At 31.3% G+C, this 21,826-nt stretch overlaps 2 protein-coding genes across 15 annotated transcripts; one reads left to right on the forward strand and one right to left on the reverse strand.

The window, feature by feature from the left end:
- Positions 1 to 1,724: 1,724 nt before the first annotated feature.
- On the reverse strand, positions 1,725 to 5,357 carry LOC101218537 (nitrile-specifier protein 5). 4 transcript variants are annotated; one of them, XM_004139950.3, is made up of 3 exons: positions 5,078 to 5,357; positions 2,967 to 3,007; positions 1,725 to 2,880 (listed from the first exon to the last, which is right to left on the reverse strand). In XM_004139950.3, the coding sequence occupies exons 2-3, from the start codon at positions 2,994 to 2,996 to the stop codon at positions 1,936 to 1,938; spliced, it is 975 nt and encodes a 324-aa protein (XP_004139998.1). In that variant the 5' UTR covers positions 2,997 to 3,007; positions 5,078 to 5,357; the 3' UTR covers positions 1,725 to 1,935. The 4 variants fall into 4 exon arrangements, with proteins under 4 accessions (XP_004139998.1, XP_004139997.1, XP_011656888.1 ...); XM_004139949.3 differs by having other exon boundaries at positions 2,967 to 3,024; positions 5,078 to 5,307; XM_011658586.2 differs by having other exon boundaries at positions 2,967 to 3,045; positions 5,078 to 5,307.
- Positions 5,358 to 7,975: 2,618 nt separating this feature from the next.
- LOC116404686 (callose synthase 5-like) lies at positions 7,976 to 12,381 on the forward strand. 11 transcript variants are annotated; one of them, XR_004217689.1, is made up of 8 exons: positions 7,976 to 8,212; positions 8,864 to 8,901; positions 10,614 to 10,698; positions 10,779 to 10,939; positions 11,231 to 11,314; positions 11,387 to 11,444; positions 12,056 to 12,141; positions 12,225 to 12,381. XR_004217689.1 is itself a non-coding variant. In XM_031887964.1 (7 exons), exons 2-7 carry the CDS (start codon positions 8,891 to 8,893, stop codon positions 12,249 to 12,251), a joined length of 426 nt encoding a protein of 141 aa, XP_031743824.1. In that variant the 5' UTR covers positions 7,977 to 8,212; positions 8,864 to 8,890; the 3' UTR covers positions 12,252 to 12,381. The 11 variants fall into 11 exon arrangements, 5 of the variants coding, with proteins under 5 accessions (XP_031743825.1, XP_031743824.1, XP_031743828.1 ...); XR_004217691.1 differs by lacking the exon at positions 11,231 to 11,314 and having other exon boundaries at positions 7,977 to 8,212; XM_031887964.1 differs by lacking the exon at positions 12,056 to 12,141 and having other exon boundaries at positions 7,977 to 8,212.
- The last annotated feature ends 9,445 nt before the right edge of the window (positions 12,382 to 21,826 follow it).

Below are 21,826 nucleotides of genomic sequence, written 5' to 3' on the forward strand. Positions count from 1 at the left end.
CAACATAAGTTCAACTTCATGAATCAAATTTCTCGAAAAATCTCGTGTGAACAATTTCTTTGTCATCCATAACAATTTCTCTTTTTGTAAATATGAGAAAATTAGGTTTAAAAATATGAATAAAGCAAAGAAAACATCCAAAGAGAAAGGAGAGAAGAAATAAAAACGACATTTCAGAATAAAACTATTTTTTTAAAAAAAATTAAGAAAATGGAGATGCACTCCAAAAAAAACCATATTTATTTAAAACCATATTTATTTTAATGTTTTTTATGGAAATGAACCATTTTTTTTCCTAAAAAAATAAAACTGTCTTATCTTCCATTAGAATGCAAATTTCATCGTGCTCCAAGCGTTTTTAAAGGGAGAAATATGCATATTGGTTTTCTTTTCCTTTTTCTCGATTATTTTTATCGATTTTCTTTTCATTTTTCACAATTATTTTTATCGGTTTTCTTTTCCTTTTTCTCAATTATTTTTATCGGTTTTTTTTCCTTTTCCTCAATTATTTGTATTGGTTTCCTTTTCCTTTTTCTCAATTCTTTTTATTCGTTTTTTTCCTTTTTCTCAATTATTTTTATCAGTTTCATTTTTCTTTTTCTCAATTATTTTTCTATTTTCTTTTCTTTTTTCATTTTCCCATGTGATTTTCTTTTTCTTCCTCTTATTTCCATGTACTTCACCAAATAACCACTCTCCACGTGATTTTCTTTTTCTTCTCCTCTTATGTTCACCGTCTTCCCCAAATAACCATTGTCTTCCTCTTCCTCTCATTGTATTTATCGTCTTCTTCCTCGCCTCTCATCGTCTTCCTGTATACGATGTCTTTCTCTTTGTCAGATCTGGGTTTTCGCTATGGGTTTGCGCCGAATTTGTGTTTCCTCACAGGTCTTTGTCTTCCTCTTCCCCTTGGATTTTAGTCCTCCTCTTCATCGTGAATTTTTGTCTTCCTCCTCGCTAGCTCTATCTTTCAGATCTCAATCTTCATCTTGATCTCCATAAGATTACTAGAAGGACTTCATGTCTAGATTTATAAAGTGAGTGGTGTAATGTTTAATTCAATTAAATGTGAATAAAAATAACATGAATAAAATAAAAAATAAATCTCGAATAAAATAAGGAAACAAGAAACAGTTATCAAACACATTCATTTTTCTTGTTGTAAAAACAAAAGAAATAGAAAATAGAAAACATGGAATAAGAAACAGAAAACAGAAAACAGAAACGTTACCCAACGGACCTCAGTTTTTCCTTTTGTTTTTTTTTTTAATATTTTGCGATGAGATGTATGTTATAATCTTACATATAAATCATTAAATAATTTTATTAGTAAACTATATATTCAAGTTTAAAAAATAGTTGATTATATATTTTTGACTTTCACGTTAAATATAGATTTGAAAAAAAATCTCTACCAACTAAATAATTTTTTATTTTGAAAAAAAAACACTTTATATCCACATGGAAATGAAATTTCAAAAAAACAAATTCCTTAACATTATTTTATTTAGTTCTTTTCTTTTGTAAAATTTTATTATCTAAAAAATCTTACTTTTATTATTAAAGAATAATAATGTTCATTCATATGTTCTAAAACCATTTTAAACATATTTTCAAACTTTTGAGAACTAAAAGTCTTTTATTTTAAAACATGAGAAACAGGGTTAACAACTTTTAAAGACAACTATTATATAAAGTTGAACCAATCACATTAAGAAGTTAGATTTAAAATGAAAATTACCACCCACTCACTTCGATATATAACGATGAAAAATACATAATAATCACTTCACTCCATTTTAAATTTACCAACATTGTTACTTAATTCTCTCTCTACAATTACCATTTAAGCTTTTTATTCCAAAATACAAACACAACTCTCACCCAAAAAAAAGAAAAAAAAACACCACCTATCATCAAATCACCACCATTTTCTCACTCACACGGCGCAAAAAAATGGATATCCCCCAACCGATCATTGCTCGGCGAATTACCCCCATAAACTAGAAGGCCCAATTCCCCTCCCTTTCGGCCCACAGCAAACGCACACCAACCCCTCGGCCCAGGATGATCCTCTAAGCCCAACCCATCTTCCACTCTACTCCACTCCAACGCCTCCGTGTCCAACACATAAACCTCTCCGACGAACTTTCCGGCCCCCAAGTGCCCTAGGTCACTGGGGTCCACTTCCCCACCGTAGATATACACATACTTCCCAATTGCGCACGTGCAAAACACGCTCCTAGCTGTCGGCCTTTCCCCCTTAGTCTCAACTTGGGTCCATTTATTTTGCTCCGGACTAAAATAGTGAACGTCGTCCATTTCCATACCCGCAAATCCATACACTACCCATATTTTATCTTGGGCCACAGCTAGGCCCGGCCCACCTCGACCCTTTAACCCTTCCCCTGCTGCTGGATACTCGATCCATTTTCCATCTATCGTATCATAAGCCCACAAGTCGTTGAGGCGACCAGAGTTACCGCACCCGCCGAAAATGTAGATGCGACGGTCATCGGCCGTTGTGGAGTGGTAGCTCCTCTGCGGTGGTCCATAGTCGCCACCAGAGAGGAGCGTCCATTTGTTGATTGATGTGTCAAATGAGTAAAGCTCGTTTAGTTCCTTGTGCTCTGTATCCCTACCGCCGAAGACATAAATGATTTGGCCGACGGAGGCCATCGTAACACCGACGCGAGGTGGAGGGATGTCGCCAGAGGCGGCACCAACCGTCCAGATGTGATCATGGAGGTCGAAGATGTGGAGTTTGTTGTCGACGGGGAGTCGGGGGGAGAATTCTCCACCAAAGGAGTAGGCCTTTTGGTCTACGATTGCGATAGCGTGAGAGCTTCTTGCACCTGGGCCTGTGGTTTTTTGATCGATCTGCAAAGAATTGTTTAGTAAATTTGTGAAAAAATGGAATTAAGAAATGAAAAGGTCGATGATTATGATAATGTGAAGATACTGACCTTAATCCAATTTCCCTTTGTGGGAGCCATTTGTTGAAAGCCTAGAGAATTCAATCTCCTAAAGCAATGAGCGACCGTTCTAGTAGGACATTCTTTGATAAATAATATACATTTGTGCAAAAGGACATGATATTTCAATAGAAACCCAGTCGGATTATGGTTAAATTAAAAATTACCATGTGTAGACTATTAATGAGTTTTTATTTGACTATAACAATTAAATTTGAATTTCTAATTTTTCTTTTTCTTTTTTCAAATTATAGCAACAAATTTTATAATTGTTCTCTTAGTAGTGCCAGAATGAAAATAACATTTCGTCATCACTCATAAAATTATAGCATAAAAAAAAATACTTGGCTGTAAAATTACACTTGTATCCTCACTCATAAAATACAATAAAAATAAATGTTCTAACATTTTTTCAAAAACAAAAAAAAAACCACCTATTTATATCTACTTTTCACGAACAAATAATTAAATGAAGATTTGTAAGATAAGTGTTAAGTGCTTAGGTTTTGAAGATAGTTTAGTACCTCTTTCATAATTTTCTAGTATCCTACGTTCTCTTTCTTATTCCCTACTTCTCTTTTATTTTGTTTTTAGAACAAAAAATGATATTATGTTTGATAACTATTTATGTTTTCTGTTTCTTGAAGAAAGAACGGAAACAAAAACTTGTTTGATAATTCGAATTCTATTTAAAAATTATTTTCGAATTTTGGACAAATTTGAAATTTCTTTCTTTTATGTTTTCACTGTATACAAAATTTAGGGTCTATTCGGTAACATTTTTGTTTCCATGTTTCTTCTTTTTTTAGAAGAAGAAAGATGAATGTGTTTAGTAACTATTTTGTTTTCTTGTTTCTTGAAAAAAAACAGAAAATGTGTTTGATAACTGTTTCTTATTTTCTTTGAGATTTATTTTTTATTCTATTCACGTTATTTTATTTACAACTAATTTAGTTAAACATTTGACCATTTACTTTGGGTAGAGGAAGAGGAAAACCTAGATCCGACGAAGAGAAAGACGTTATGTAGAGGAAGATGAGGAGAGACGAGGAGGAAGATGACAAAGACAATAAAAGAAAGGGGAAGAGATGATTACTGGGAAAGACTATGGAAATAAGAGGAGAAGAAAAAGGAAACCCACATGAAAGTGGTTATGTGGGGAAGAAGATGAAAATAAGGAAATAGATGAAAATAATTGAGAAAAAGAAAAGAAATAGATAAAAATATTTGAGAAAAAATAAAAGAAAATAGATTAAAATAATTGAGAAAAAATGAAAGTAAATAGATAAAAATTATTGAAAAAAGGAAAAGGATGAAAATAATGGAGAAAAATGAAAAGGAAAATAATTGAGAAAAATAAAAGAGAAGAAAGATAAACTAATTTTGTATGTTCCCAATAATTTTTTTATAAAATAATGAATGTTTTTACTTTTCTTCCGAAAAAACAAACCCTTCAATTTTAAAAAACAGAGTTCAGATAATAATTTTTTCAATATAATATGTATTATAAATTTTATAATAATACACAATAATAATTATATAAATTTTTATGTTAAACTACTATTTAAATTATATTCCTTAATAGTTTTTCGATGATTAAAGTTAGTTTTATAATTTGAATATATAGTTACATTTTTTTAAAAAAAGAAAAACACTTAAGTCCAACTTTTGAATAAACCACAAAATAAATTTATTTTTTCAGATTTACTACTAAACAGGTACTAAAATACTAAAATAGCAAACCGAAGCATAGTTCCCCTGCCATAAAAGTGTAGTGTCATCTTTCAGATTTAAAAATTGATGGATGGATTTTGGTGGATATTCATGTAAATATGACTAACTGACTGAGATTTAAGAGGGTTTTGTTTAGTCTGATTTAAATTTTAGTTTTGAGAATCAAAATTTTCTCAAAATATTGGCTATGTATTGAAAAAAAAAAAAAAAAACAAGAACAAGAACAAATTCACAGCTGGGGCTAACAAAATAATGGATAAAAGGTTTTGATTACACAATAAAATGGAAATTGTTTTTTGTTAAAATTATTTTTTATGGAAACTAAGATCATATGCTAATTAAAAGTAAAAGGGGGAGAAGTAGAGTACCGGAGGAGAGAGGTGGGCGGATGGTGAGCAAAATCTGAAGAACTGGTGAAGGGATCGGAGACGGAGAAGAGAAATCGAAAACGTCAGACGGAGAAGAGGAAGAAGAACAGGTGCTGCGGCTGAGAGTGAAGATTGTGAGACTGGGAGTTAATGAACTCGGAGCCGCCCTATACAGTGCGTTTTATACATATATATATATAGAATTGAAGGTGAGCCCAATTATTAGGTCTTCGTTCGTTATTTGTTAATTTTGTTTGGTGCAAATCCCTACTAACTCATCACGCGGGCATAGCTTTCCTTCCAAATTTATAATCAACAAAACCAAAATAAATTAATTGACAAATTAACAATATTCAATCTAAATGTGATGCATAGTTGTTGCTAATTGTTAAGTATTGTTTTCGTTTTAATTGATAAATTATTATAATACTTCTAACATTACCACTTGACCCTTGAGGAAAATGTAAAGATAATTATAAAATACTAACATGTAATTTGCTGTTATCATTATTTCAAGGGGTAGAAGTAAAGATAACAATCTCAATAATAATAATTATTTTATAATTTTGAGTAAACCCGATCAAAACCAATTTTAATTACATTTATTGAACCATGAGTTATATTTCATTATAAGTACACCAATTTTGGATTGCAAATTTCAGTGTTAAAGCCTATAGTAGAGGTAGGTTTCTATAAAAAAAAGGAAAATTTGTAGAAAGACGTGAAGAACTTGACCCAACAACACTAATTATTTGTATTCGAGGACAGAGAGATCTCAACTTATTGTACAATACGATGATGGGCATTTTTCTTCTTCTTGAGAAAGTGGGTCATTTGATATTTTAAACCTTTAAAATGGGTCATCTTTAATAATATTTGGTCGATATGCTCCTAATGGACCATCTATAATGTTATTGTCGGCTTCTGCAAAGTCACAATCCTCACCCATGTAGCAATGCCCTTAGATGCAACCGACTAAAGTGGTTTAATATAATTATTGTATAACATTCTATCCACATCATCACACTTTATCTCATTTTATTATTTAACCATGTACTTATCTTCTCTCAATTTTTTAATAATTTGATTTTACTATATATTTTAAGAGATGGATGGTCCAATGAATGATACTCCTAGTTCACAAATTGTAAGGATCTGGTTAGGATTAGTTAAGAAATCATAAATAATCAAACTAAATAACCGAGTGCGTAAGGGCTGAGAGGGGGAGAGACAAAAATAGGCATGATCCATGCATGCCTTTTTCCAAAACATTATTGTGGTGCATACATATATATATATATATATATATATATATATGTGACTAAGCATATACAAACTATTTCGTTTATAACAAATTAAACCCTACCTGTCCAACTTTAAAATGAAGTTTTTGAAAAGTGGGAGTATAATTGGAATTAGTTTACCTATTTTTTAGGTTTAAATCTTGTATTGGTCTCCAAATTTTGTGTCTTATTCTATTTTGGTATTTCACCTTTTAAAAGTGTTTATTATCCCTAAATTTTAAAAAGAGCATACTTTGTTTCTTACCGTTAAGATTCCTTTCTCTCTAATGAATGGTGGGGTGACTTCTATATTTAGATGACTAGGATGTCAAATCAGATAATTGATACCTTGTAGAAATACAAGTCATTATGGCGTTTTAAGTAGAATAATGAAAGTCTCAATACGGGAAAAAGGAGGAAGAAATAAGAAAATTACGTGTTACAAGTAGCAAAAGAGTTTTATGCATGTTTATCATAGCTTGTCTTAACTGCAATGATTTTAGGCGAAAGAGAGAAGTGCAGCCAAGCAAAGAACATCGAGCAAGGAGACACAGGATCACCAAGCAATCAGAAAAATGAAGTTAGGCGATTTACATCGCTAGAAGACAAAATGGTTGTTGCAAATGTTAGAAAATGATGAAAGTGACGTATGTTTGCGGCGCTAAGTACCTTTATCAAAGAATTAATGAAGCCCAGACGATGTTAAGTTCCATCGGTCCTCGCCTATAAAATAGAAGTTTGTCTCTTCAGAATAAGTGAGCGAAATTTTGGAGAACAAGTTCACTTTATCCTTTATTTTTCCTCTATGTTTTAGATGAGAGATTGAGACATAGTTGATAGAAATCTCCATCTACGCTTCCTCTCAGTGTAATAGGCAGAAAACAGAGTCAATGAGTATAAGAAATTATACTTAAAGCCTCAACAGTACATGTCCTTCTACTTCCAATTGTAATTTTTTTTATGTTGTATATGTAATTTGAACCTCATGGTCGAAAGGCCTAAAGTCTTAGTTATGAATGTAATTTTCTTCTATTTCCATTCTCCTATATCTCTGTATCTCTTCATGCTATTGCTTATATGTATAAAAAGGATAAGACATACGGTGGAATTAGTACTAGAGAATCTGGATGTCTGTATTATTTGTCCGTTCAGTTAAATGTTTTGCAATTAATACCTTATTCTATTTGAAAGAAAGAATAAAGCAATGAATGTTGTCACTCGCTAGAGTGATGACCTGAATTTAACTAAACATGCGACGAAAAGAATGTAGTAATACATACTTGTTACTGAAATCATCCTTAATATACATATCAGAAATTCGAGTATGTGTGTTGATAAGGTACCGAGAGGTTGCCCGCCTTAATATAGGATGAATGCGTATAATTTAGTCAGATGGACCACTAGAAGAAAAACTGTCTACTATGACAGTTATATATATCAGAAAATGAGAGAGAGAAAAAAGAACTGTCACAAAATGTAAAATTTCGCGTTTTTGGTGGAAAAAGACGGAATTTTTCGGATAATACATTTCGCGACAGTTATTTGATGTCATAGAAAAAAACATAAAATAATATTTTTTTAATTAAAAAAATAATAAATAAAGATTAGAAATTTAGAAAACATTTCCCCAAATCATAAACCCTTATTATTTTCCCCAATTCTTCCGCGAAATCTCCATCTCCAATCTGATCGTCTTCCATCTCCAATCCGACCATCTTCCGGCCTCGTCACCATTCGCCCCTACTCCTAGCCGTCTGTTCACTCTGGCGTGGCCATCTATTCGCTTCGATGTGTCCATCGTTTTCGTCTTCTCCGGCGCTGCCATTCGTGTCCGTCGTCACCTCCTCTGCCGGTAAGCTTCTATTCCTTCTCTCTTTGTCTCTTCTCTTTGTGAATATTGTGTATTTCCCTTTCATAAACATTCCAACAATCCAATGTCTTTATACATGAGTTTCAACTACCCCTCTTCTTCTTACCCAAGTCAGAAGAAGAAAAAAATGGTTTACATAGCTCTCTTTGTCCTCTTCTTCAACTTTTTCCTTTTTTTTTTTTTTTTTTCTGTAAATGGGGTTAAAGTGTATTCTTAGTTCTATATTTACTTAAGCTATGGGTCTCAATCAAGAATGTGGAGCAAGTGAAGGAAGGGTGAGTTTTTTTTTTTTTTTCATGGTGGAAGTTTGAATTTTGAAAGTGGGTGTTCAAATGTCGCTTCATTATCCTAAGTACACGAAGAGGGATTATGAGAAAATGGAGGAAGGTAAGTTGAATTTGCTTCTAAAACAATATGGACTCTGTTTTGATGGTACCCTAAAGGGAAAAGAGCATTTGCTATTGGGATGTTCTTATGGCCTTAACAACTTTGAATTTACCCACCATGTGTTTGATGAAATTCCTAAAAAAAACACTATTAAATTTTTATGAACTCCAACTCTGCCCTTGGTTTTGATTGTCACATCCTATGTTTCTATGAATGTTTCTTAGTGTGCTGAGAATGATTTTTCAGGATTCAATATTTAGCAAAAACGTCTACATGCTAGCAAGGTTTGATTTTCTCCATTTTTCTTTGAATTGGTGCTTACCTAGTGATTTTAAGATATGATTTGGAGTAGTTGTGTAAATGACTGATAATTTGTGGGGATTTTCACTGAATACATTTAGGATTTTCGTTAGGTTTTATCTTGTTGTATTGTGGACGGAGGAAGAACATAAGCTTTCCTTGTTGGGATTACAACAAGATTTCTTGATTGATAGGATTTTGGAATCATGCAGAAAAGTTGAAGTATTCTCTTATTTATTTCTTGAAATCTTCTAAAAAAGAACATCATCAATCAATTCTAACATGAAACTTAAACAAGATTTTTTTTTTGTGAGATTATGAGAAAATATGATATTAGTTTGTGCTTGTAAGGTGTTTGACGATATGTGTCTGAAGCTTTAATTTTTTTTTTCTTTTTCTTTTGCATTGTGCGAGTGTGTCCTATGATCTGATTGTTACACACACTGAAGCCTATTTTTAACTTAGTATATTAGACTTGTTGTAATGAAGTTTAGTTTGGCAATTGACAATTCACCATTTAGAAAATTGTTTGATTTGTTTTTATTGTGCTAGTTGCTGCCATTTTGCAGTTTGCACAAGTATTTGTAGCTAAGTGATCATGTCAATTCATCTATATGGTGCATAATGGTTTTTTAGTGTACACTTTCCACCCCTCTTTTCTCCTTTTGGATAAAAGTTGCTCAAAATGTTCCATCTTGTGAATTAATTGTTTCATTGTTTTCATAGGCAGGAAGCGTGGATGTTCAATTATATATACGTTTGTTTAGGAGCTATTTTTGATACCCTGAAATCATTTGATTCATAGACCTATTATCTTTTATGCTATGAGTTGGTCTAAATGTATATTTTGTTGTCTCCATTAGACTGAGGATCCACTATCTTTTCATTGTAGATAATATATGGGTCCTTGAAAATGTTCTGCCTAGTTTTTCTGATAATTTATGTTCCAGACTTATGATGGAATGATTATTGGAGAACATTCTAGGGAATCAAATCTAGATGTAAGTTGAGAACTTTATGTTTAGACTTTGGATCGAAGTTGTAATTTCTACTTGATTTACATGGTAAGCAATTTTCTTTTTTCTAGGTTAATCGAAGTTGTAATTTCTACTTGATTTACAAGAAAAATGTAGTCTCATATTTTCCGGACTATACTTAAGTCCTCTTCTCCTAAGTTATTGTCTGCTTTGTCAGACATCTTTCTAAAGTCTACAAAAGATGATGGTTATTTGCAAGCATGCCTCTATTGGTTGAAAAATGAAAACTTGTGCTTTTGTGATAGGTTGACTTTGTTATTAGTTAGGTTACTTCAGTTGTTGGTTCATAAGCACATTGTGGTAGTTACTGCTAGTTGTCTTGTGTATGTTTGCACTTCATCCATTTCTTTTAATGACTTTTGCTTCTTCTATGTCTTGGAGTTCTTTTGTTTCGTATGGGCTAGGGTATTTTGTATATTCTATATATTCCAATACTAGTTCTGTTTGAACTATTTGCAGCCCAATTGGTGAAATTTCTTCAATATCAGATAAAAGTATATTGTCAAATCTCTTGGGGAAGACAATAAAGTTAGAAACAGAGGATTAGGAGACACACCCATAGAGTTTATTAGAACTCTTGCCTAAAAATTAGAATTCTTCATTCCAAGCATCCTTCTAATTATAATTTTAAAACTAAACTGAATTTTCAAATGAAACAGGGAGATGGATCTCTTGCTAGTTCCTTATTCCTCATATCCCAGCCTAAAAATAATCCAAATGCCTCACTTTTTACTAGCCAGCAAGGTCAATATAGCCCCTGTATGTTTTCTTTTAATTTTTAGACATACTTATAGCAACTGTTAACAATTTTTCTAGTGCTACAGATTCCAATAGCATTGGATATGGCTGTTGAATTTCGATCCAGAGATTCTGACCTATGGAAGCACATTTATGCAGATGAGTACATGAAATGTGAAGTGATAGAGTGTTGTGAATCTTTAAAAAATGTCCTGAATGTTCTGGCAGTTGGAGAAAATGAGAAAAGGTTCCAAGTTACATTCCTACTTATTGAACCAAACATCATTAAATAATCATAGTTCTTTCGTTTTTGTCAGTTGCATTTTTTTTTTTTTTTTTTGTCGACTTTGACACTTGAACAAGTTTTTTTTTTTTTTATGAGGATATATTAAGAATCTTGCTTTTAAGGCTTCCTCTTTTCTCTCTCGCTTTATTTAAATGATAGTAAATGGTTCAAATTAGTTTATTACAACAATGATTTGTATGTAGTTTCATTTATAATGTCAATATATCAAAATTCTTGATTAATTGATTGCAGTTCAAAGAAAGTGTTAAACAATTTGCTCAAGATAACATTGCTCCCCATGCCACAAAAATTGATCAACCCAACTCTTTTCCAAATGTCAGTTGGAAGTCCTTCTCTATATGTTTAATGAGTTGCTATATGATTTGACTAAAATGTATTGTATTGTAGGATGTTAACTTATGGAAGCTCATTCGGGACTTCGATCTCCATGGAATTAGAACATCAGGTACATGTCAATGGCCCCTTCTTAGTTAATGTCGTTCATATTATAGGATTAAGAGTAATAGATACCTTTTTTATTTTTATCATGGATAGTATGCTTGTACTGGTTGGCTATTGCTACTTATGTAAATTGCCATGGGTGTTATGTCTGTACTTATTGCTATTGCTAAATTGCTACTTGTGTAAATTGTCATGGATTTTATGTCGTACTCATTGGTAGAGCTTTTTTTGGATAAGAAACTAGGAGACTTTTAATTTCTGTTAAGCCATAAATGATACAAGTTGTTCTAGTTTCATTTTCCTAGTACCTTAATATTTCTTGGCTTTGTTAACTGAAGTGGATTACACATGAAAACTGTCTTATTTATGATATTTGTGGATTTGAAAGTGTTTGACTCCTTAAGATGGAAACTTTTCGGCTCTTGTCGGATAACGTTTCTTCCAACCTTTTTGATAGTGAACTACTAATGGATTCTTAAGTTTCATTCATCTCGATTATTACTTATGATTACTTATTCAATAATTTCCTTGTAGATTACTTATTTATATCCAGGTAAATTTTCTAAAGAGTAATGATACAAGAGTTGTAATTTGTAAAAAGTTTCAATATTGTAGACCAAGTGGATGTTACGGTGATGCTCTTATTCTACATTTGTGCTCTGCTATGTAGTTGTTTCTCTTATTGACGCATGTAGTGATAGGTAATGCTCAATGTTGAAAGTTTCTATAAGAGTTGTACTCTCTTATCCTATGATGGATGCTTATATCCATGTTGTCTTTGTAGGTTCAACTGGAGTCGACAACTTCGTGAGTTTACTTTCAAAGAACATTTTCAGAGACGAACATTCTCGGTTGGTCGTTTATGCTTCTGCAGAAAATCTTGTTATATGTATTCTAATGCTATTTAAAATATTTTTTGATTAAGGGTTGGGATTCCGTACTTGTAAATTGTTGACACTTAATTGGAAATGTACGAATATTATAAATTGTATTATATCGTATATATATTAAAGTGTTGGCTACTTTTTTCTATATGGGTGTCAATATTATAAATTCAAAATTGTCATTCTCAGCTACATTATTGTCATTCAAATGGTTCGTGTAATGGTGGAGCGGCAAGAAGAACAGGAAAAAACTGTAGTAAATTGAGAAATTTGCAACAGAAAATAAATGATGTAATAAATGAATTTGTGACAGTTATTAATTGTTGTCAATCCGAAAATGATGATAGTTGTTTAATAAAATAAATTGTCACGATTGCCCTACATGTGACAGAAAAAAAATGTCGTCAATAACAAAACAATGACATTTTTATACAAAAAAACTGTCGCGATTAACATATTCATGACAATTAAAAAATGTCACAATAAATAAAATTGCGACATTTATTTAACCGCCGTTAATACACAAATGATGATAGTTATTTGTTGTCATAAAATAAAATATGACAGTTATTTGACGTCATTGAATTCTGATTAACGACATTTATTTCATGTCATAAAATAACTTATTGCGACAGTTTTTAAAAGCTGTCATCGAAGGACTTCCATGACTCCCGCTTCTATGACTGAAAATAACTGTCGCGAATTTCGTTTACGACAGTAAATAACTGTCGTCGTAGATCACTTTTCTACTAGTGGACTAGATATAAACCACCTAGTAATTTCGAGTACTTAGATCCAGAAATGTGAGCAAGTATGGCGAAGGCGTCGAGAGGTTGCTCACCTTAAATTTGAAGTTAATAAATGCTTTGTAACACCTGAATGGATCGATTACCCATGTATTGCATTTTATTACTTAGACATTCTTGCATCCACTGCGCCTAAACATCACTGAGTTCATATTTCCCAAATCACTACCGTCATTTCCTCCTTGTTTCTTCAATGCATGTAGTATAGGTATACGTAGGTTAGATAATACTATATAGATATTGCATGAAATCAGATCTCATGATTAAAATCTCAAGTGCATTAATTATTTGTGTTTGACCCTGACTTCCCTAGAAAACCTCTCTTTTCACTTACAGTTGGGCAAGAGAGAGGAAAACTTGTACCTACATGATGTCTATTTTTAGAATTAGCAACGCTTAGTTAGGTGTCAACTCTTTTAACCCATGACCCTATCCTTATCGCAAACTTAGAATCAACATATTATATACATATGAGAACAAACAAGAATTAATCATTTATAATAATCTAGGGTTTTAGTTTTTAGTTAAAATCTAGATGATAAATAGATGTTTCATCGAAGAACTAAAAAAATCATTGTCTTTCCTGATTTCGATTATCACCATTTTCATTGTCATTATATTTCACTTTCTCAACTCACATGATTGATGCAATTAATCCACATATAGATTTTATAAATTGCCAGATTCGTTAAGGTGTTGTACTTATTTTATTTTACCTTGTCATGGATGTTAAGCACCACTATGTCACTTCTATATTATTTTTTTATTCTACTAAATGATCTCATGTTTTGCTTTAACACTATTTCAATTTGAAAAATAAATAAATAAGTAAAGGATGCTGAGTTGGGGGATGTGGGATATTTAAATTTTGGAGAAAAAAACAACAAAACTAGATTTTAATTTGGGTTTAGTTAATTCAACTTTGTTAATTATATTTCTAATAAAAGATTTATATAATAAAATAATTGAATTTTGTGATTATTTATCAATTTAATTAATACGATGAATTTAGAGACTAATTATCCAAATCTAGAGTTATATCATCATTTCGTTAACTATTTCATTAAAGAATTAACGGAATTTTAACGACATGGACTAATGTAAGTGCTTTTTTTAAAAAAATAGGGATCAAAACATATACTTATCAAAATAAAAGAAGATGATGCAAAGTTGGGAGATTAAAATAGGATTTTAATCTATTATTTAACCTTTTTTTTTTAAAGAGAGATGATGATTGGATTTGGATGACCAAGTAAAATGCTTTTCCAGCCAAAATCAAGAAGTAAAATAATAATTAAAAGAGTGAAATGCAATTAATAGATAAAATATTTGGGAGGCCAATTCCATGGCTTGTGAGTCATTTGATATCACGTCCCCACAATACAAGAGCCCAACATTTCTTAAATAAAAGATTAGAGTAGAAAATTTGAAAACATGAAGTTAAATAAAAGAATGCCATGTGTTTATAAATGCATATGTGTTTAGTAGTTGAATCAAAAAGTGAATTATAGTTTCAAAAGTGGTTTAGCATGGGTTTGATATGATGTTTATAAATTATAATACTAGTTATAGTCATTCACTCAAATTAATTATATAACTATTATTTTGTAATATTATACAATTTGAGTCAAACCACTATACTTTTTACACAATTATAATCTTTTGTACTCTCCATCCATCTTAATTTACTATTGCAAACTTAGTTTTTCTTTTTAAAAAATGGTTAAATAATAACAATAATTTTCATGCAATCATATAGGTTATACGTTACAATAAATTTTTATTTATTTTTATTTTTATTTTTTATAGTGAGATATTATTTTTTATCGGAAGGCAACAAACAAAATTTATAACAAATTATTAAAATTAAATATTTGTAATTTCTAAAACTAAATACAAAATCAGAATGTATAACAAAAATTACAGTTACCAATTGTTCAAAACAATTACATAAAAATTATAAAAAAAACTATGCCTATCTTCTAAAACATAGCCGCCGACGCCAAAAGAAAAAACCTCAAACCTACAAATGACATAAATGTATCCTTACTATTCTTAAAGGCTTATTAGAGTGAAAGTTCTCCCCATAAGCCAACACGAGTCATTTGTTTTTGTTGTATGCAAAAAGAATATAGTTTTTCCAATCCCAATTGGTTCCCACAAATCAATCTCATCCTAGATAATAGGAAGGTCTGACACATGATGTCCCAATTTGGAGATTCACTTTGTAGATGCAAAGACATAAACAAGTAAGTTATTCTTTCTCTAATCTATAATTAGAAAACATGCTTCATCTTTAAGTCTTAATAAGAAAATTAGTTTCTTAATTATTTTTACCAATGTATTGATATTTTGGGGTTCTCAAATTAAATTGAGTAATAGTTTTGTAAAACTTTCTGTTTCCATAGGACTTTTATCCTTTTACATTGATCCATGTATGTCTCTTCACATTTTATTCTTATTGCAGAGTCTTCTTCGCGTTGGTTGTACACGATCAGGGCCTTACAGCAAGTATGAGGCATCTCATAGTAGATCACACATAAATGATGAGACATCCTATTCAAGATCACACAGCACGATTAGAGCATTTTATTTCCTATCACACAACAAGAATAAAATGTCTTATCCCAGATCACACAGCAAAGATAAAGCATCCCGTACCAGATCACACAACATGAACAAAGCATTCTCATCGCATAGAGTATAAAAGATCATCATGTTTTGAGCTTATCAAATCTGATAGATTCTTTCAAATACATCATTTCAATAACAAGTTCAATATATATATATAAATCATAGACATTCTAAGGGTTTGGAAGCGTAAGAGAAATCCCACGAATCATGAACTCAATAGAAATAGATTTAAAGATTTAAACATATTTTGGAAATCTTTTTCGTTTTGGAAACATTGTATAAGGAAAATCACTCACAGTTACAATCCACTTGCTCTTTCACATAGCTTCCTTAGCCAAGAATCTCCTTGCACCTCTTGAATTCTTTGTCAGAATCAACCTCGTTCTGCGTTTGTAAAATTTCACATATTTCCCTCAATCCTTTCTTAGGTAAGCTTAGGACATAAACAACTTCAAACTAATCTGAAGTCCTTCTATTTATAGATCTTCCTTGGTGAAATTTCCTAAGACGGAATGATTAACTTTTCCAGGTGAGGACTGGCTCAATTTCAAAGTGACACGTGTCTCTGTCCAACCCTTATCCTTAACTATGGTTGGACGACAAGGTCTAATAAATCGCTGACCAATTGACATTAGGGTCATATCACTATTTCAAGATGAAGTAACTTAGTGTGCTCTTCCTTTCATCGAGTAACTCTTTTCACGAAACATGGCCTATTCTACATTCAGTGCTAGGACTTGAGAGTTTTTGTTATTATGAATGCAATTGCAATACATCACCGAGTGAGATCATTGCACATAATACACTCATTGAAATTCTCTATATCACATACTTTCATTATGGGTGATGGGTCATAAATTAAGGAGCTCATAATGTACCTCTTCATCGCATGATTCTTAAGTCCTTGTTGAGTACAAGTTTTTCTACTGCTTGCCCAGATGCAAGTGAAACAATAGGTTTACCTATGGTGATCCACGGTCAAACACAGAGAATTTTTTTAGATATTAGTTCTAGGTTTCACTCTTCGTTTAGACAGGTTGGAAAAATTTAAAGAATAGCAAATGTGAGAATTATCTAATTACACAACGAAAGTCGGTAATGCGACATGAAGAGAGATAGAATATTGTATCTAACTTGTATTAGGGAGAAAAAGGCAGAAATGACCACACGATATCTTATGAGAAAGTAGAGAGATAACCTTGACGTGACATAACCTACTAAGACACACTTGTGATTGTAATTAAGGCATGCTTCTCTCGAATGCGTATATACCACACATGACTGCTTTTCAGAGATCTATATGACCAAGTATGGCTATGCGAGTTAGGTCTAGTAGAAATAACTTATAAGCATCTTATAGTATTTTGAATTTAAGGATGATTATCTCTTAGAAACCAATGTCCACAATTGCTCTTCTTTCGGGATCCAAATGTTCGAAATACTTTTGCGGGAAGGTAGAGTTCATTTCCACACGTGTTAATCAAGTTTTAGCTACTTTTTCCTCTTGGGTAGTTAGCAATTTATGTTGGCCAAGCATTCACAAAAGCACAATTTACACATTAAGATTTATAAGCGGCTCTGCTTATCATAAACTATTATCTACTCTAACACTAGATAACACGTTGACTTGCAGAAGATGAGAGGAAATGGATCGAATGGCTATATTTACATAAACTTAACAAAGAATGTAACTAAAGGGTTATACGTATCTTTCTCAAGCTCTCTCTCTCTAGACACACTTTTCTCGGTCTATTCTAACCCCCTTTGGCCTTTTTAGGCCTCATATCTCTTGGTGAGGACAAAGTGCTTGTATAGGCTACTTTTCATCGGGAAACTTCTATTCATCTGAGTGTGTCAGTGCTGACATCTGGCCCTATGAAGTCACATCACTCTAACTACTATTTTTGTCTTCTTGTGAGCTTTCCTCGCGTGATGTTTAGGTTCATCGCTTGAAGTAGTTAATCACTAGGCAAGATACATCGCATTGCCTTTGCGCGAGATGTCATGTGTGAGCCGCTGCTTTCTTCTTTTCCCACTTGTTCTGCGTTTAAACATGATAACCGCGTAAAACAAGAATGACATTTATGTAGGCCATATTTCTAAATATGTATTCGTTTACAACATAAGTTATGCGTTATGAGCATCTCCTTAAGCATTTTAACTCCATTATTCTAATAAAAAGGGATATAATAACGGTCATTTCTGCACGTTATGGTTAAGCTTTCATTTGTCATTTTTCATACTAGCAATGATACATAGTAATTAACAAAAAATGTAAGGTAATCAAATGAGAATCATAATGTAATAGAAAAAACCCTTAGCAATTGACAAAAAAAAAAGGAAGGTAATCATAGGATAAAATGATGGTAATCTGAAACTACTTAATAATTGACAAAAGATGAAAGATAATGAGATGCTATCAATAAACTACTTAGTAATTATAAAAAAAAAAAGAATTTAAAAAGTTCAATAAATAGTAAATGATATCATATTAAACTATATAAACAATGAGATGGTAAATCAGTATCATTAACAATTAGATAACAATCATATAATAACTAGACAACAATCAAATAGCAGTTGGTATCATTGATAATTAGTGGTAATAAGATGACAACAAGATAACAATCAAACGGTAATCAAATGCAGTTACACATTGCTAACAATCAAACGGTAATCAAATCAAATATTCTAACTTTATATTTAACCTAATATTTAGTTGGTAGCTACGTCTAATTAATTCTATAATATATACATTAGGTTAAAAATTACCTAAACTTTCATAGAGATAACAATTTAGTCTCGGAGCTTTTGTTAGTAACGATTTAGTCATTTTGCTTTCAATTTTGTAAGAATTTAGTATCTAAATTTTACTATGTAACAATGTAGTTTTTGTACTTTAAAATTTGTAACGAGACTTTTGTGTAGAAATTAAGGTTAAAGATTTAATGATAAATTAAATTACGAAAACTACATCATAAAATTATAAAATAGACATCTAATTTTGATTAATATTTTTACATTAGAGACTAAATTGTTACACAATTAAAAATTTAAGAATTAAAATTTGATGATTAAATTATTAGGGAGTTGAAAGTAACCCAACCTCATAATCTAATTTATTACATTCATAAGAGCTTAGGACTAGAAGTATTGAGCATATATTATATGAAACACACTTTGAATAATTGTTTAAATTTGAATCAAATTTTGGAATTGACTACAGATACCAACCAGACCTATAAAATTATGGAATAGATTTATTGTTTTCAAATTTGTGTTTTTTCATATTAACTACAGCATGGACTTGGCTTTTAGCTACATTATTCTTTCTATACATGACACAAGATTCAATGTTTGTACTTGTAGGGTTCATGAATTTTGATACGTTTTCAATTATCAACACAACTCGATGTTGAGTTCATCTTCATTTTATGTTTTTCTCAAGTATTAATAGATGTGGTGGAGATTTTGATTTAAGATTCCTATTTTAGATACAAGTTTCTATATTTGGTGTGTGACTTTTCACACTAATTTTCGAGGAAATGTTGCTTTTTACTCAAAAAGTCAGAAAGAAAGGCAGAATAAGTTGTAAGGTTTTGGAACTTTTCCAACTTAGGTAATCTAATTCTTACCTTTCTTTTCTCAATAATTCTCATAAATTGAATTTGATCATCGATAGGTTGCGTGCTCCACTTTATTTTACAAGTCTCTATTAGTAATATTAATAGCTGTATTTGAAAATGTTTCTTAAATTTATTTGTTTGCTATATTTGAATTGGAGGAGATGAGAAGCTAGTTCAGTGATATTTCTACTTCTTATGACTATAAAAAGAACGTGTATATGTTCATAGTTTCAAACAATTAATTCTACCTTTTGAAATCATGCAACATAATATGCTACACCAATAGGCCATACAATCTTCTAATTAATAAAAATTTTAGTGAAGAGGAACTACATGGTCTAGAAAAACAAATTAAAAACCAACTTAAATTGTGGTACAAAACAATAGAAGGGATGCTCTTATGTACCATATAGGTATAGGTTACTAAAAATTTTTAGGTTTCAAAATTTTCAATCTTATTATTAATTTTGGGACTTTCAAATTAAATAATGATTCCGTAAAATCTTTTTCTATCTATGGCTTTTATCCATTCAGTCTTCCTTTCCAATTTTAAGCGTCATCTCACCCTCATCGAGTTGCGGAAAGAAACTAGTTTACTATAAAAAAAGAACAAACATGGTTAGTGGTTTCTAAATCAAGTATCTAGGCATTTTGGTCCTTTTTCACTAAACAAGTTTCTAAAACAAGTAAATCATATTTATCTTCCTTTTTCTTCTTTTTCTCAATAAGGTATTTGGGGAAATTTCTCTTCTAATGTCCATCCACATTGCAGTGGAAGCACTTCACCTTGGCGACTAACTTAGCCTTCCTTTTGCCTTTAGCAGCAGCATCAGGACCCTTCGTTTTCCCTAATTTTCCCTCATTTTTCCTCATTTCTTCTTCTAGATTTTCTTAGTCCCGCAAAATGAAGGTGCAGACTTAGTTTCAAAGGATGAACCCTTTTGAAACATCCTGGAATGGGCAACGTTTTGCCTCTCCTTCTTTTCGTCCCTTATTTTTCATAAAAGACTGAAAAGTCTATAACTCGTTTATGAGGATAGTCATGTTGTAATCTATCTTGTTCTGTAACGATCCAACTCTTTATTCTAAGTTGGGGGTCATTACTTTAAAGATAAATAACAATTTTGACAATTTCTTGAAAAGAAGAAAACTAAATTTTGATTAAAAATACCATGAAAACATGTTGTGCGGCTAGTTCTACAATTTTAAAGATAATAAAAATAAATAGATAAAAATGTTTAAGCTCAAAACACTGAAAATGAACAATGAAAAGCGGAAGCAAAATTATGTCTCCATATGGCATGTCACAAATCTTTCTTGTGGCTTCCCAACTTTTTTCTATTTTTACCTTTTCCTGAAATGTTAAATATAAAAAAAGATGAGTATAAACATATACTCAGTAAGGGACCCATTACTAGTTTTACTAGGTGTCAGTTAACTTTCCATTAACGTTTCATAAGGAGTACCCTAAAATTATTGTGCTCCCGAACACACACTATTCAGTGATCCCATAGGAACACATCTAAGTTCTCAATAAACCCAAATGAAATACCTAAGAGAAATTGGGTGTAAGTATCCCCGTCAAACCACTCATAAAACATGACATGACAGACTAGCAGTTTCGTCGAACTCACATCAGTCATAAAAAGAAACATATCATGAGAGGCTAGTGGTTTCGTCGAACTCACATCAGTCATAAAAAAATGTGGTGATCCCGAGGGACACCTATATGAGTACGACCCTAATAGACAAATATAACATAACACTTATCCATAGCATGTAAGATATCATAAACATCATAAATCTGACATGAGTATCAATTATAACGTCCTTATCATGTGATTATAATAATTCACACATCATAACATAGTCATATCAGTTATAACATATCAGCCATATTGGTCATATCAATCATAACATCTCAGCCTTCCATATCAGTCTCATTATCCATCTTAGCTACATCAATGCATAATGAAAAATACATGCAAACTTTTAATTTTATTTTCGAAAGTCTAGTAGTAGAATCTCTTTATTACCTTAGATATTAGCCAAACAAAATACTCTTTAGCCAATAGTTAAAATTCTCCAATTAAATCAATCTTAATTATAAAAGGAAATTTCACTATCTTCGTTAATAAAATTAACAATTGACTATGATCCAAAAATTCTCCCAAATGAACTTATCCAAAATTGAGGTTGAAACCAATTCAAGCTAAATAAAATTAACTTTATTTTTTCAACTAAATAAAATTCACAATCTCTTTCTTCAATTAAATCTCCCATCAAATCAACTTTTATCTTTCCAAAATAATTATCTTTTCCAAAAATTATATGTTTCCACAATATAATTATTTTATTTTCTCTTCACAAATATCATTTCTTCAAATAATTATTCTTCAATGTCTTAAACTCAAAATTAATCTTGACAGCGGAATG

Source organism: Cucumis sativus, chromosome 6 (assembly GCF_000004075.3).
Source record: "Cucumis sativus cultivar 9930 chromosome 6, Cucumber_9930_V3, whole genome shotgun sequence".
NCBI lineage: Eukaryota > Viridiplantae > Streptophyta > Magnoliopsida > Cucurbitales > Cucurbitaceae > Cucumis > Cucumis sativus.

Bases quoted from the DNA above. Each gene is read 5' to 3' on its own strand.
- LOC101218537 (XM_004139950.3), bottom strand. From the start codon at position 2,996: ATGGCTCCCACAAAGGGAAATTGGATTAAG. The intron at 2,881-2,966 runs GTCAGTATCTTC...AATTCTTTGCAG, and splicing joins CAAAGGGAAATTGGATTAAG to ATCGATCAAAAAACCACAGG.
- LOC116404686 (XM_031887964.1), top strand. The intron at 10,699-10,778 runs GTCAATATAGCC...CTAGTGCTACAG, and splicing joins ACTTTTTACTAGCCAGCAAG to ATTCCAATAGCATTGGATAT. The intron at 11,445-12,224 runs GTACATGTCAAT...TTGTCTTTGTAG, and splicing joins CCATGGAATTAGAACATCAG to GTTCAACTGGAGTCGACAAC.